This window comes from Aptenodytes patagonicus, chromosome 14 (genome assembly GCF_965638725.1).
Source record: "Aptenodytes patagonicus chromosome 14, bAptPat1.pri.cur, whole genome shotgun sequence".
Lineage (NCBI taxonomy): Eukaryota > Metazoa > Chordata > Aves > Sphenisciformes > Spheniscidae > Aptenodytes > Aptenodytes patagonicus.
In genome coordinates this window covers 2,445,576-2,460,875 of record NC_134962.1, presented here as the reverse complement: position 1 = coordinate 2,460,875, position 15,300 = coordinate 2,445,576, and the positions used below count along the sequence as shown (strand labels likewise).

Below are 15,300 nucleotides of genomic sequence, written 5' to 3'. Positions count from 1 at the left end.
TCACCGGACATTCAGCCAACAGGGTTTGGGCTTTGACTTCATTTCCATCCCATCACCCCGCGTTGCCTGTACAGCCAGAATGGGAAAAGCCAGTGCCAAAAGAGGAAAGCCCAATTCTGCATCAGGTGCTAAACCTGATGTTCTTCCAAGAGGGTTTGGATGTCCAAGAGCTGAAACAGGTGACTCAAATGCAAGCTTTGGCCCCAAACCCATGGCTGCCAGACAGACATCACCTTCCACCCCTCTAGAGCTGCCTCTCCCAGGCTGGAGAGCACCAGGGGCAGGGAAAGGTGACAAACTCTGGCTCTGAAACACCTGAGGCCACACGGGTTAACCGAAGGCAGCTGCTGGGGAGGTTTCTCTGCACTACGTGGGTGTTTCTACGCACAGGTAATTGGGTACTCATCACAAAACTTAACAAGCCACGCTCAGGGAGCCCAGCGACAAGCACAAGGCAGAGTTATTCAACATCAAATTGTTGGTTTCAAGGGATTGTTTAAAAAAAAAAAGAAAACCACAAAACAAACCTCAAAATTTTTCAGAGTGTCACCTACCGATTTTGCCAGCAATACTTTGGTTTTTAAATACTGCGTGCGTGAAAGCTCCCCCAGAGCCATCTCTTGTACCTTATAATAATATTCACCAGGGGATCCTCCTAATGCAGGGTTTGAATCCATTGCTGTTGAATACACCTGACTCCTTAGCTCGCAGAGAGCATTCAGGTAAACACACCCATGAGCTGCTGCTCAGAGAGATGATTACGGTCCTCGGCATAGATCAGAAAGGTCTGATCGCACCCACGAGGAGCGAGAGGCTTCCCCAAAACAGGCACAGACCCGGCTTGCAGATGCTGTCCTAGGGAGAGCCACGCGCTTGCCAAATGGTTTCAAGCAAAGGAACGAAGAAACCCGAGTCTCTACTGCAGTTTATATTTAATTAGAGGGAAGGCAGGTTACGCAGCAGTTTCGGAAACATATTGTCTTACAGCATATTGGATATTTGTATCTTAACAGCTCAACATCGATTTCTTTTATGTAAAGGAAGAGGGGGAAAGAGAACTGCGTGCCCTAAGTTGTGCTAGCTCCAAAGAGACGCCTGTACCACTTGGACTAATGTTTAGAGTAATCAAAGGCGTGAACTCATGTATTATGTATGGGAACGAGAGTTTTCAGTCTTCTGCAAAAAGGAATCTCCAGCGTTTGGTATTTTGTTAGCAGGCTGGCACCATATGGCTCTCCCCTGCTGATATTCTTTCACACCAGAACTTTATGTTCAGATGCTTTAGTTAATATTTTACCCAGCAAGCATAAACAAGATGCAAAGATTGCAGTCGACAGCAACCTTCTCTTAAACCATATACCCATGATAATAGTGAAGGCTTCTTTCCGCAAGTAGTTTACTGAACACGTGCCTGGCTTTTTCTTTTTCTTAGGGGTCCAAGCTGGGCCGTTTACTTTGACTGCATTAGCATCAAACAAAACACAAGCTGCGAACCCGAGAAGGATGTTTTCACTCCCTTCCTACTCCGTTTTCTGGCTGGTCCAAGGCAGCGCTGAATGCGTGCAGGTGCTGCACGCATACGAGTTGTATTTGTGTACAATTTAAGGCTGCATCTCTGCTTGTTTTTCATTTCAGACTAGACGTTATCTCAGGAAGGTAGAGTTGCCTCCTCTCCACTACTGAAGCAGGGATGGAGCACCAGGCAAAGCTCACAGCCACGGGGAAGCCTCACCCAAGCTCTAACAGCCTAAACTGGCCAAGCAACGCTAACGATATGGAGCATCCAACTTGACGGGCTTTACCAAGACTTGTGTCTCCCCCCACCGTGCCCCAGGTTAGACACAGAATCACTTTGGAAAACTGCAGCTTGCAGATTTGGCTCTAAATATTGCATTTAGGTTTCCTCCACCCCCACCCTCCAATATTCTTATTATTCTTTAATATTCTTAAAACAAATAGGACCTAACAGATGTCTTTCAGCCTGCACTCTTATTAATGAGAATATTGTAAGAATGGAAATCAGGTCACAAATGTTTAATACTTTGTTTAAAAAAGTCTTCAGCTTCTTTAAAGAGTTCCACTAATCCCAACATGACAGATGTACGAGGCAGTTTTGCTTGGGGCAGATTAAAATTCTCGCTCTGATTTGCTCTTTCATTTGGTCTGATTAAAATAACATTGCCATTTTTTTTTTAATGTGCTGACTTCAAAATAAAAAAGGAAAGAATAAAAAGTGACCAGTAAAGGCCAGCATGATCACAATAAAAGCAAATTTATTGTTGTTAAGATAAAAAAGCAAGACAAAAGGAACTGAGGGACAGCCAGCCCGTGCCCAGGTTAGCATTAAAGCTCTGTGTTAAAGATAAAAGGGAGACCTTTCCAAACTATGTTTTTCCATTTGAAAGTGTTTATTAATCTATTCTCTCTGAAGCAAAAAGTTCAATGAAAGACAAAGATCAAAAGTATTTTAATTCAGGTGAAAATTATATTTTTCATCTTTTTTTTTTTTTTTTAACCAAACCAAAATGAAAAGCAGAGTGTTACAGAGTGTGTCACTTCATTATTCTGCTGTAAGACTGACACTTGCTGGGAACGGCCCGGCTGGTTGGACAAGGTGATCTCGGCCACACTTTCCTCAACCAAACTGTGCCCAGAAATTCCCCGTTTCCTTCCCTGACCTCCTTTCACGCCAGACCACCCTTCCCTGGACAAGCTTTCACAGCTAACTTCATTTCTGCGCTGCTAGAAAACACACCCGCATCTGAGTCACATACGAACGTGTGCGTGGCAACCGATACACCAGGATGCTCTGAGCGGATCAGCAGGGGAGCAGGGAGGTGGGATGGAGCCCCGGCCGTGCTTGCAGCCCGTCTCCTCTCCCCACGCTCATCCATAAACAAGCTGGAGCCACGTGTGCCTTTGCCCTCATGGGTCTGCCCGAAAACAGCCACGGCTCCCAGTGCTGGGTCCCTCCAGGGCACCGCTGGACCAGTTTCATACAGGCATTGCCTCGCCAAAGCTCCTGTAGCATGGACGGAGGCATTGTTTTAAAAAGCAACCAGTGATGTTCAAAATACAGTTCCCCAAAGGGCAAACTCCTGCTTAAAGGGACCAAGATTTCACGCTAAGATCCCAGGCTGTTAGTCTGGACCTTTCTGGCCCAAAAACCTTCTCTGCCTCCCCATCCCCACCCGCAGAACAACAGCAAGACCTCACAGAAGTGTTGTCGGGATGAATAAGCTCGACAATAGAAAAACACTGGTTTTGTGTTGTGTATTTAGCCATTTTTCCTTAAAACTCCAGCTCGTGCCCTCTATAAAAGAGCCCACAGAAAATCCACAAAATGTTTCAAGTTCTCAAGGAGTTGCTCCATTCGGGTGATTTTTAATGTTTACATTCTTTAAATATAAGTGTTCAACACATGTTCATGCCTCGAGGTGTCCTCACCTCGGTGCCCACCTCCAGCTATTCCCAAGGCAGAAACCACCTCCCCTCCACACAAGATGCTGCGGCAAAGCAGCTCCGAGAAGTTGAGGGATACCCTCCTGCGCTGCTGCTCTCACGCAGGGGAAACCCAGCAAATCTGCATGGGGAGGAGGCACTTGGAAACTGCTCTGCACCTTCTGTGGCTCGGTCCTGTCCCAAAGGGCCAAGACACCACGCAGCTGCTCACGGTGAAGCAGCTCCCGAGCTCTGCAAGGGCAAACGCTGCACCTTCAGAAATTCCCTTCCACGGATTAACCTGCCAAGAGGGGAAACTTGCTTCCTCCAAATATAGACACACAAAGCCCTTTTCTCCTTGGTGAAAACATTTGGGGGAACGGGGGGTGGCAGATATCCCTCCCCTCTCTGAAGGGAGCAGAAGGGATGCCCCAGCCTTGCTCTTTGCCATTACTCTTGACCTTGCTCCCAGAGCAGAAATTTCATGTAAATTCTTTTCACTCTAAAAGCAAGGTGGTTCGAGGCATTTCTCCCACCCCAGAAACTTTTCACAGCGTGTGCTTATCACCACGTTTCCCTAGTCACACCATGATCTCCTCTCTAAGGACTAGGTGGTGGGTCAAGTTTCTAGTTTGCAAAGGTAAACAGGCTCAGAAGTGATACAGAATATTTTAAGATGGGAGGTTTCACACAAGCCAGCCTTAAGAATGTTAGAGACGCCAGGGGATTCTGCATCGCAGGGCCGGGGAGACCAGCACTGGTATGTAGGTGGTGGAGTTATTCTTTGTAGAAACCAGCAAAACCCAGGGGAAAGGTGGGAAGAGCAAGGTTTCCTGACAGCAACTTCTGCCCCGTCAAATCTCTAGAAATACCTGGGAACCAAGAGTGAATCCCGGCCTGCTACTCCCTTTCACACAGCTGCTGTAGGGCTACCTCCCAAAAAGACAAATAAACCTGGGGTCTTGGAGCCACCTTAGCCTCCCTCCTGGGTGTCAGCATCCTTGTCTGCACAGCCAGGGAGTAAACAGCATTTGCACAACAAATAACTCAAATAGGGGATTTCTTGGGGAAAGAAGAGTAACACATGGTGATGTATTCCTAGCTCTAAGTTTACAATCTAGATCCTCCACCTTCAGCTCCTGTGTACGAGAAAGGGAGACAGTTATAAAGCGACAACAGGAGATGTCCTTTGTCAGTAAGGAAAGAGCTCTGGCAACCAAGCCGTACAGTTCACGGCTGTAAAACTAAGTCCTTCCATTTACAAACTGACACACACACACACAAAGCAAAGGGGAGATCGGGTCTGGCCCCCCACTTTGCCATTAAACTCTCACATCTGACTTCCCAGCGGTAACGCGATGCTTCCCCCCCACCTCCGTCTCCCTCCCCTTCCCACGGCTGATTTAATGTCTTCTGGGAAGCCCAGCCCAGCCGTGGCGATTTCCCCCGCATGCTCCGGCCTTTACTGTAAACCTGCTGCTTCCCCTCGTCACTCAGCTCTCAGGGGGCAAAGGGTCCCCCCAAACCTTCGAGTGGGGTGGATGCCAGCACCCCTTGCAAAATAAGCACCCCCAGGTTGCAGAAGGAGGGCTCTATCCCTCACCGGATAGGGAGCTAGGGACCATTTTGCATTGCACCGATTGATTTTTGGGGCTTAGGAGTATAAACTCACCTGCCCTCCTCAAGCCCCGATGCAGAATCACGTTGGGATTTGGGAGAGGGAGAAGAGTTTATATTCCTGAGCTCCGAAAGCTGCGTAATTCAGTCTCTTTAGGGTGCATTGCTGACTTAGGGTGCACTGGTCCCCCCCCAAAGCCCAAGAAGAGCAGCATGCCCCATCAAGAAGCCAAGTTTGGAGGCGGCACCCCAAAGCCGAGGCTTACGGGGGCGGCGGGGGGGGGGGGGGGGGGGAAGTTTAGCACTGTCTGCTAAAATGGCAGCTGCTCTGACGCCGAGCTACGTCTTGCCAAGTCAGCCCTGCCCTCATCATCTGACTGCCAGGAACCGGGGCCGCTCCGCTGCCGGCTTCCCCGGGGGCTCTGCGGGGTGGGGTGGGGTGGGGTGGGGGGGCGCAGAGCCGGAGCTTCGCCTGCCCACCCCCGGCTCGCAGTTTGCGGCTTCGGGTTGTTGGGGAAAGTCCCGGCCCAGCTGGGTTAGTCGCCGGCCTAATGACTTCCCCCAGCCCCCGGCTGGAAGGCACCTGGGCTCGCTGTGTCGTCGTCGTCGTCCCCCCCCCCCCAGCTCCTCTCCCACCCCAGCCCGGGGCCATTAAACCGACACAGCCCGGCTCTGCAAAACAAAAGCCGGGGGAGGTGGGGGGGGCCGCCGCCCCGACCCCCCGAGCTGCTCTCCCCCGACCCCCCGAGCTGCTCTCCCCCTGGCTCCGTGTCCCCCCCTGCTTTGGGGACAAGGATGAGCCAGGGGGCAAAGGGACAGGGCACCGACTAGTAGCACGGCCGGGGGAGGGAAGAAAGAAGGAGGTCTGGGCTCTTCAGGGGATGGGGTTCTCCCCCGCTTCCAGCCCAGGGTTTGCCCAAAGGGGAGGGGGCACCCCCGTCCCAAAGCCACCAACGCCACCCTTGGCAATGACCTTAAGCACCGTCCCGCAGCGGGACGCCCCTCCAGCCGGGCCGGGGGCTGAGCCGGGCCAAGCCCCGGGGATCCCCCTTGCAGGGGCTCCCAGGAAGGGGGGGGGGGGGGGGGGGCGCTGCATTTCTGGCTTTCCTACAGTACTCGCTGCCCCCTCTCCCCCCGAGGGCTGCCGCGGGCCGACGGCGACCCTGCGGGGGGTGCGGGGCGGATTCACGGACCCTTGCTCGGGGCTGCGCAGGGGACAAGCGGCTCTGCCCGCCCGGACCCCTCCTCGACGGGACCCCCGGGAAGTTGGTTGGCCGCCCACCTCCGGGAGACGGTGCCCCCCGCCGTAACGGCACCGCGGGACAGACCCGGACCCGCCGCTCCGGGGTACACGGACCCCAACTCCGCCGGTACACAAGCGGCAGCTCCCGTCTGCTTTCTGGGAAGGGATAAACCCAACTTTCTGGAGTTTTCCTACTCTTCTCGCCTTTGTGCGGCGAGGATCCCACAGACCCCTAAACCACTTGCAAAAAGGAAAAAAAAAAAAAAAAGGGGGGAGGGGGGGAAGGCAAGCAAAAATAAGTTATCCTTGGTCTTCCCGAGGCAGGAGAAAGAGGGAAAAGAAAAGAGGGCAGGCAGCTTTGAGAGAGAAAGAGCTGAAGGGGACAAGTGGTGCCCGGGTTTCTCGGGCCGCAGCAGCAGGCGATGGTTTGCGCTTTGCAACATGCGCCTGCTCCAATCTGCGCCGCTCGGGAACAATAAACAGGATCATACAAAGAAGTGGAAAGGCGGCATCTTTGCTTCTGGTTTCTATGACAGCATCAGAGACAAACCAACTATAAACTCTAATTCCTGGATTCCTCCTCCCCCCCCCCCCCAACCCCCCTTTTGTCTGCCATTAATTAAAGTGGCCATATGGAAAAGGCTGATAATAACAGCAGATGAGCCAACGAGAGAGAGGGAAAGGGAAAGAAAAAAAAAAAATTATATATAACTTAAAGTAGCGGCAGGGCGACGGCGAGGATTTAGCCTGGGCTTTTTGCGCTTGTTTTCAGAGGCTGCTCGGAGCGAGGGGGTTCAACAATAGCGGGAGGAGAGCGGAGCGGTGGGCGCCGTGTGCGGCTGCCCCCCGCACTGCTGCCCGGCCAGGTCGGGGGGAGCAGAGGGCAGCCTGCCCCCTCCCCTGGCAGCCCGGCTCCGGGGGGGGGGGGGGGGGGGCTGGCACACCCCAGGCCTCCTGCTCCGAGGGGGCTGATCCCCGCGACCTGCCCCTTTCTGTGGGTGAGCCTCGGAGGGTGCGAGCCCCGCTTTGGGGCCGCCTCCTCAGGGAGGGTCGGTCCTACCCGCCGGCAAACTGCGCCCCAAACTCAGCCTAACTCGCCGGGGTCGATCGCGGCGCAAGCATATCCTCAGGCACCAGCCCCCTTCCCTTCGCCCTCCCCCCAAATTACCCACAAACCAACAACAACAACCAAAAAAAAAAAAAACAAACAAACTTTGCTAAAATTGATAAAGAGATTAGCCAAGCAAAGCCTCTTCCGAGCTAGCTAAAAATAAGAACCCGCAGATTTCTGTCGTGGTCAACGTATAGAGAGAAATCCACAAACATGGCACACTTCCCTTGTTCCTCGCTGCTATAAATAGAGAACTCTATCGCAGTCAATATTGGGGGGGGGGGGGGGGGGGAAGAAAAGTCTGCCAGTGGCAAGAGCGAGCACCCGGCGGGCGACTTGAGCGGGCAAACGCCAGCCCTCCGCACACGCGTCCATCGGCGAGCAAAGCGCGGCCCCCCCGCCGGGGCGCGGAGCTCCTTAAAGACCGAGGAGTAAGAAACTGCAGACGTGGGCTGGAGTTTTTGTAGTAAGGGGGCCGGGGGGGGGGGGGGGGGGGGGGGTAGAGCCCAGAGAGGGACGCGCGGAGCCCCGGCCCCCGCACCGCGGGCGCGCACCGCCATCAGCACCTCCGAGAGCTCCGCGGCCGCGGAGGCCGCCGGCGGCGCAAACTCCTCCCGGCGCCCGGGAGCGTCTTCTGCTAACACCGCGCACGCTTCCCTCCGGATAAACATCCACCGATCTCGCGGTCCACAAACCCGGCAAGCATCCTCTTCCAGAAATATTCAGAAAGTTTCCCGGCTGAATGCGATGTTGTGCTTTTTTTTTTTTTTAAATAAATCTCCTCCTTTCTCGTCTTATTCAACCTCTTTTCAGTCAGAAGCGTAACATGTCCACTAGCGTCTCGCAGCCGGCGAGAGAGCGAGCGAGCAAAGATGGACCTAGGAGCATGATGATCATCATAAAAAAAATCCCCTCGGTTCTCCAGTGCAATTTTCAAAACAACAACCCAGCCTTCGTGCTCTAAAGGCGAAACGCCTGCGTCTGTTTACATCAACTGTGTGCTCCGAAAGCCTTTCCCCTCTGTCTCAATCCAAGGGAGGGGAAAAAAAAAAAAAAAGAAGAGAAAAAAAAAAAGAAAAGAAAAAAGCCAGCATTATCTGCCTTTGTCAGCGAAAGAACATAATATTGACTTACCTTTCCCCACAGCTATTGTCTGCCCCTTTGCAAAATGACATCACGGAAACCAATCATGAAATTTGCATGGGGGAGGTTGTGGGGGGAGAGTTCTTGGAGGGCAGCCCACTTCCCTACACCAGTAACACGCGTGTAAGACGGGTTGTTGGTTTCAATTAAATATCTGATACTCCTCAGTGTGTGAACTCTTAAGCCTGCTAAAGGCAATGTCTCATTTACTTAATGACCGCTCTCATTAATGGAAATGGCACAGAGGGGGCTTGCTGCGCCTTCCCTTTGTAAATACACTACCCATGAACCCTTGGGGTTGCAATATATCTGTTTACTCTCCGAGGTGAAATAAATTTACAGTATAGCATCAAAGAGAGGGAGAGAGAGAGAGATGGAGCTGCTGACTTGAGTGCACGGAGAGTTGGGGCTCTCCCAGCCCCGCCAGCCCCTCTCGCCTCGCACCCCCCACCCCACCCCACCCCCCCCCCCCGAGACCCAGCAGAAGGTGAGTGATTTTACCCGAGTTGATTCATAATTAATATGCACGAGGCTCGGGGCTCCTTTGATAGCAGCAACACAAAAGGACGGCGAGCGCGACAAGCGCCGTGCCGTGTCCCCCCCCCGCGCATCCCAACGCGTGGTACGGCCCAATAATTCCTAATAGCAGCAAGCAGCGAGTGACAGATGCCCTGGGTTAGCACAGCTCCAGCGAAAGTACTTTACAATATTTATTGGTGGTTAGGAAGATGACCTATCACCATAAAGAACAGACTGGGAAATTTATCGCCTCTATGAACCTGGAAGTATTGCATATTAGCTGATATACATATTCAAAAGCGAGTGGTTAAAAGGTGTATAAATATTTTTTCTTTCCTCCCCTTAAAAAAAAAAAAAAAAAGAAAAGAAAAGAAAAGAATAAGTGACACAACGAATTCCCGGCAGACATCGCCTCACCCCGGGAAGGACGGATCGCGGCTCGGGCGGTCACGCTTTGGGCTTCGGGATGGGAAGGAGAGTAACATAAGGATAAGTCCTAAAAGAAAACGGTGACTAAAATAGTTCGGGGGTTGTTTCTAAGTGAGAAAAGCGCGTGTTCTTCCATTACGCCTGTTTTCCTCCCAGAAAGAGACGCACTTTCCAGGAGCTAGCATCGTCTTTCCTTGAAAATGCTTCTGTTCGGTGGAGATCTGGCCGCCCCCGGGGGGAGAAAGCCCTGGCCGCGCCGGAGGGACCCCGGCACCCTGCAGCAGGAGGGGCATTAGCACGTCCCCGTCCTCCCCCCGCCCCTCCAGACGGGAGCGTTAGCACTTGGGTTGCAACTTTTCGGAACTAGTGGGGGAGAAAACACAGGCGTGCTGCAGCCCCACGGGGTGGGAGGGCTCACCTCTCTACCCAGCGCTTTTCCCTGCACCCTCACGCTTCCCCGGCATCGCCAAGACGATTAAGACTTTACTGTCATCTTAATGAAGATTTCTGAAAACATGCGGGAGCTCACAAATGGACGGAAACCCCAGGAGCCTTTAGAGAGCCGGGAGAGCAGAGGCAGAGCCTGGCAGGGAAAGTTGCACCCTGCTGGGGATGCGCTCTCCTGCGGGAAACTCCAGCTCCGGAGCTGCGGGAGCCCCAGCCGCCCCTCTCCAGCTCCCCACCGCCCCGGTCAGGTTAGGTGCGGGCAGGAGGGGGAAAAGCCTCTCAGGCTGCCCGAGATCTCAGCCCACGCCCGTTATTAGCTCTGCCGGACACTTGCCTGGCAGCGTGGGCTTGAGCGAGTGCTGGATGCGACCCCATCTCACCCACGGACCGTTACAGGGCGCATGGCAGGGGAGGGTGATGTGATTTCCCATCTCGGGCGTTTTATTGAGGAGAGGGTGGCAGAAATACTAATTTTAAACTGTTGAGGCCGCTTTGGAGATTCTTACGATACCCATTTCCATGGCTTGCAAGCCTGGTGTGCTCCTAAACCATTAACATAAAGGAGGTATTCAGCAGAGAGTACTCCTGAAAAGCCGTTTTCTATCTCCTTTGGACACGCCACGAAGACAGGGATATTTTACACCCTAAACCTTTGGCATTCAGAAATTCTATTAAACTCTTATCTGCAGGCAGCAGGCCTGGTGCTACACTGCATCTCCATTGTTCTGCACCCGCGATAGAATCAAAGGGAGGGACGGGAGGACTCAGCTCCTCTCCGCTCACAATGCTGCCTGGTCCTCTCCACCGCTGTTTCATTTAGAGACGTAATGCTAAAACTTGAGAAACAAAAGCACAATAGATAAGCTAGAAGGCAGGAGGGGGGGGGTGTTTACCCGCATGCGTCTCCACATAAATTTGTGTACACGCACACTGCATGTATACGAACACACACACGTGTGCAAACATGTGTCTGCGCCTCCCCGAGTACCAGAGCAGATGAATTCTATTATTGCTGTTGTTGCATTTATTAACACGCGACGCACCTAAGAGCCCTAAGGCAGCCGACAGCTTTGATACCATTCTACTAAGCTCTGGGTTGCGAGAGGGTGTTTGGCTTTTCTTTGTTCCCGAACTCCCCAGACTTCCCCTCCTTCCCCTCCTCTCGAAACCTCCCAAAACGCTGCCAGCCAGCGGCGCCTTACCCGGAGTTGCTAGTTCCCACCAACTTCGGCAGCCGGCAGGAATTCCCATCTCGCAGCCCCCAAATCCCTCCCCACCCCCCTCGAAGATCTCCGGGTCAGGCCGACCGCCAGCCCCAGCGCCCCCCTCCTCCCCCCCCGCCCCCCCCACGCCGGAGGAGCCCGCGGGGGAATGCGGGGCCACGCGTGGGCTCCAGCCCGGCGGCGCGTCAGCACCACGGCGGCGGACAGCTCCGGCCGGCCCGCCCCGCCCGCTCCCGCTTTTAGGGCCGTTTCCACCCTTTTAAGCATTTTTCAACCTTTTTTTTGCTTTTGGTCCCCCCCCAGGCTCTACAGAGTCACTTTACAGCTGTTTTCAAGGAGGAGATAATTATCGCGTGTTCCCAGGCCTGAAAGAGCTGCCGCTTCCCTAACGGGAGCCCCACAGCTGAGAGGGATGAAATAAAGGTAGTAAGGTCCGTAATAAATGAAATAAGTATCTTCGCCTTCGGAGCGCTGTCTCCGAGGGTCCCTGCCTGCGTGTCGCCTGCAGAAGCGAATGCCAAAAGGATTTTTAAAAGTAGATTCCCTTCACGCCCCACCCCACCCCCCGCAATTTGTTTTTTGTTTTTTTTTTTTTTAAAAAAGTCTCACTATGCTCGTGTTTTCAGATCAAGCGTTTCAAGTTTGAGATTATTTAAAATAAAACTGCCTTTGCTTGTGTGAATACAGGCATGAAAACGCCGCGCTGCATTTCGTGGGCTTCTTTGAGTCTGTTTCAAAATAAATTAGATCTCAAACTTTATGCATTTGTAATTGGCACCAACTTCTCCGGTTACCAGCTGGGGGTGAAAGATTTTTTTTTTTTCCTTGTTTCTTTCTGAAAGCTTCTATGCAGATGGGCTGGCTGCCTTAATGCCTCAGACTACAATTAGTGCTGTTGTATGCCGAATAGAAATGGCCAGCATTAATATTGTATATGGAACAGCTGAAGGGTTGCGAAGAAACCTGCCCACTACAGGCCCCTGGCAGATGGAACAACACGCACAGGCACAAAAAAAAACTTTTAATAACCCTTTGCTCGCTCTCCGGCGCGCCCCTTCTCCCCGGTTTGGGCTGTTCCTTCCCGAAGAGGCAATGTCTTTGTCTAACCCAAATCTAGAGCTCTTTCCCCCCCCCCCCCCCCCGGAGAACAACAATTGGAGCAATCACCATCTTTTGCAAAAAGCACCTCGCGTTATCCCAAAACTTTCTCCTTCGTGCCTCGGTTAATGCAGGCACTGAAACACACCCAGCTGAACAGGCACGAACTAACTTTATATTTAATAACACTCCCTCGCCCCTTTATTACCCAGCAACGTGCAAGAGGGGAAAAAAAAAAACCCCAACCAACCCGCAAGACCAAACCAAACACACACACCCCCCCCAGAACTGTGACCAGAAGCGGCAGAAAACAGGATTTTCTCCTCCCTCCCCTCCTCGTCCTTTGTAATTAGGTGAAACCCGCGGCAGCGGGGACAAAGCCCCGCCGGTGTCTCGGAGCAGCAGCACCGGGGGCCGCGCACTCGCCGCCGCCCCCCCCCCCCCCGCCCCCGGCACCTGTAGCCCTTCGCAGCTGAACCCGGAGCAAAGCGGGGGCTGGGGGGGGGAAGGAGACCGGGATCTCGCTTGCTAAACGCGAACACGGGAAAACGCTTTCCACCATGCCATTAGGGGGGAAAAAAAACCGTCATAAAACAAACAAGGGGATAGTTTGTGCGTCCGCGATCCCCCCCCGGCCGAGCGAGCCCCTTTGCCAAGGCGTGGCTTAGGCAGAATTAAGCTGCCCGAGTGCTTTAGAGAAGAAACAGGGGCGGGGGGGGGGGGGGACGGGACACGACACACACTCAGGAAACACCCCCCCTACGTTCACACAAACACCCCCCACCCCGCAATCCACCGGCGAGCGGCTACGAACCGAGGAAAGTCCCGCAGAGCTTCATCCTTGCCGGGTAGCGGTGGCTGCCTTCGCCCGGGGCGGCGGCGGCGGGGGGGGGGGGGAAGGGAAAGGGGGGAGCCGGGAGGGCAGGAGCGGAGCCGCCGCGGGGTTACTCCATCGTCCCTGGGAAAAGTTGCCGTCCGGAGCAAAAACTTATGCGCGGCGGCGGCCAATGGGACCTCGCCGCAAAATCACTGCAGCGCACTCGGCGGCCAATCCGCGGGGGCCCCGCACAATGGCTCCGGTGTCCCCCCCACCCCCCCGCCCCGGGGATGCGGTGTCGTCGTGTCCCCCCGTCGTCGTCGTCGTCGTCCCCCCCCCCCGCCCGCCCCTCCTGGCTGGGCGGGGGGGGGAGAAGCTGGGGAAGGGGACCTGTCCTCCCCGGCGGTCGGGGGCTCAGCGCCTCACTTCTGCCTTTAATTAGGAGAGAGATGAAGTAGCAACATGCACATCCCAGTGGAGGAGTGGGGGGGTAGACACCTCCCCCCCCCTCCAGGCAAAGCGTCCCTGGGGAGCCCGATCCACCTCCACTATGTCAGGGAGACCCCAAAAGAGACCGTATCTGCTTGCGGAGTGACAGCCCCCCCAGCTCACCCCGGGGCTGGGCAGGGGGACGTGCCCACAGCCCTGTGGGCAGTGGTCCCTGGGCAGCCCAGCGGTCAGGTCACCGGACCTCTTGCATGCCCGAGTCTGTTTAGAAATGCACGAGTCTAACGATGGCCACACACAGCTCGTTGGTTGGTTTAGTCAAGTCCAGGGTGCGTGGGGGAAGGGAAAGGGGGGGGATTGCTTCTGGGAGAGATCCGAAATGGAAGAGGATGTCCCTCTGCCTCAAAGGACAGATGGCAACATTGGACTGAACTGATCCCAGCTGGAGAAAACTGGCTACGGGCCAGTGAGGAACACTCTCACCGGCCTCCCAGATGGAAAAGCAGGGAAACAGTTACCAGGAAATAATAATAATAATAATAATAATAATAATAATAATAATAGAAGAAAACTAACCAGGGTTGTGATTAATATGTATGATAGCACTGAACTTCGTTACCCCGTTGTCTTGGAGGGAAAAGTGCCTTCTCCAGGTTGTATGACCCACCGCGCTCTGCTCATTACCCTAGATAAAAACAAGGCCGGCTCCTTCTGTGGGTCAGCCCTGGCCTGCAGAGAGGGGAAAGTGCCGTTTCTGAAAGTGGGAGTGAGGAGGGAATGCCTGGCAAAAAGCCTGATTGTCAATGTGAAAAATCAGCACCCTGACCCGGGTGGGCAAATAAGAGCATTTGCAGAGAGGGGGAGCCCGCCCCAGCCTCGGCTCGGGTAATTCGGGAAAGGGAAAGGAGAAAAGCCTGCGCTTGGAGGGACAGGTGGCACCAGTAATAAGGAGCCTGGGACAAAGCTGATATTAACTGAAGGAGAGCTGAATGCAATTTATCTTAGCAGGGCATGCTTGTATATTTGGATATTTTTTTATTTTATAAACATAAGGGGGGATGCGGTTGGAATAAAGGTCAGCAAAGAACGTAGAACAAGAGGCTAAGTCACCCTTTGGTGCAAGATCTCGGGCCAAACTGTTTGTTGAATACATCTGACTTCTTAATCCAGATTTCTTTGAAGGCAGAGAGCTGGAAGAGGGAGCGGGGAGGAGCAGCTTTGCTGGGTTGGGGCAGGGGGTGTGTGAATATCGAAGTGCACCTTTTCTTCTGCACATCCATCCTGGTCTTCTGCTGGTCTTAGGGAGGTCTAAGAAAATAATAATAGTAATAACCGTTATCATCATCATTGGATTGAATTGAAAGTCAGGAGTTTGAGTCAAATTAAAAGTGTAACTGTTGAATAGGTGGGCTTTTTTTGAGATCCTTACTCTTAGAAGGACCTGGATAAGCCATGCTGAGCTCAGCCGGATCACTCCTCCGGGCTGGATATGGCTCAGGAAAGGAGCTGGAACTGGGCCCCCTCTACGGCTACATCTGACTGCGCAGATCTCCCGGCAGAAGGGGGTGTGAGACAGCCTGTTTGGGGACTGGCACCTCTTCCCTCTTTGAATTAGCAGCTCTGTCTTTGCAGAATATTCTGTGCTTTATTGCCCCTTCAAGCCCCACCTTGGAAGATGAAAGGTGACATTGTGGAGAGCTCTGCACTTGGAAAATGACTTTCAGAATTATGTTCTGGCAATTTGAAACTTTCACTCTCTCATCTT

The 15,300-nt window shown here is 53.4% G+C and overlaps 1 protein-coding gene across 3 annotated transcripts in view; it reads right to left on the bottom strand.

Moving 5' to 3' along the window:
* The window catches only part of MYT1 (myelin transcription factor 1), a 68,680-nt gene extending 55,567 nt beyond the window's left edge, over positions 1-13,113 (bottom strand). For 2 of the 3 annotated variants that reach the window (XM_076351976.1, XM_076351977.1), the window contains exon 1: positions 13,086-13,113. In XM_076351976.1, coding sequence (XP_076208091.1) covers positions 13,086-13,110 — 25 coding nt within the window. In that variant the 5' untranslated portion in view covers positions 13,111-13,113. Of the gene's footprint in view, positions 1-7,978; positions 8,031-13,085 lie in introns of those variants that run through there. The other variant, XM_076351978.1, reaches the window with a different exon arrangement.
* Positions 13,114-15,300: the final 2,187 nt, after the last annotated feature.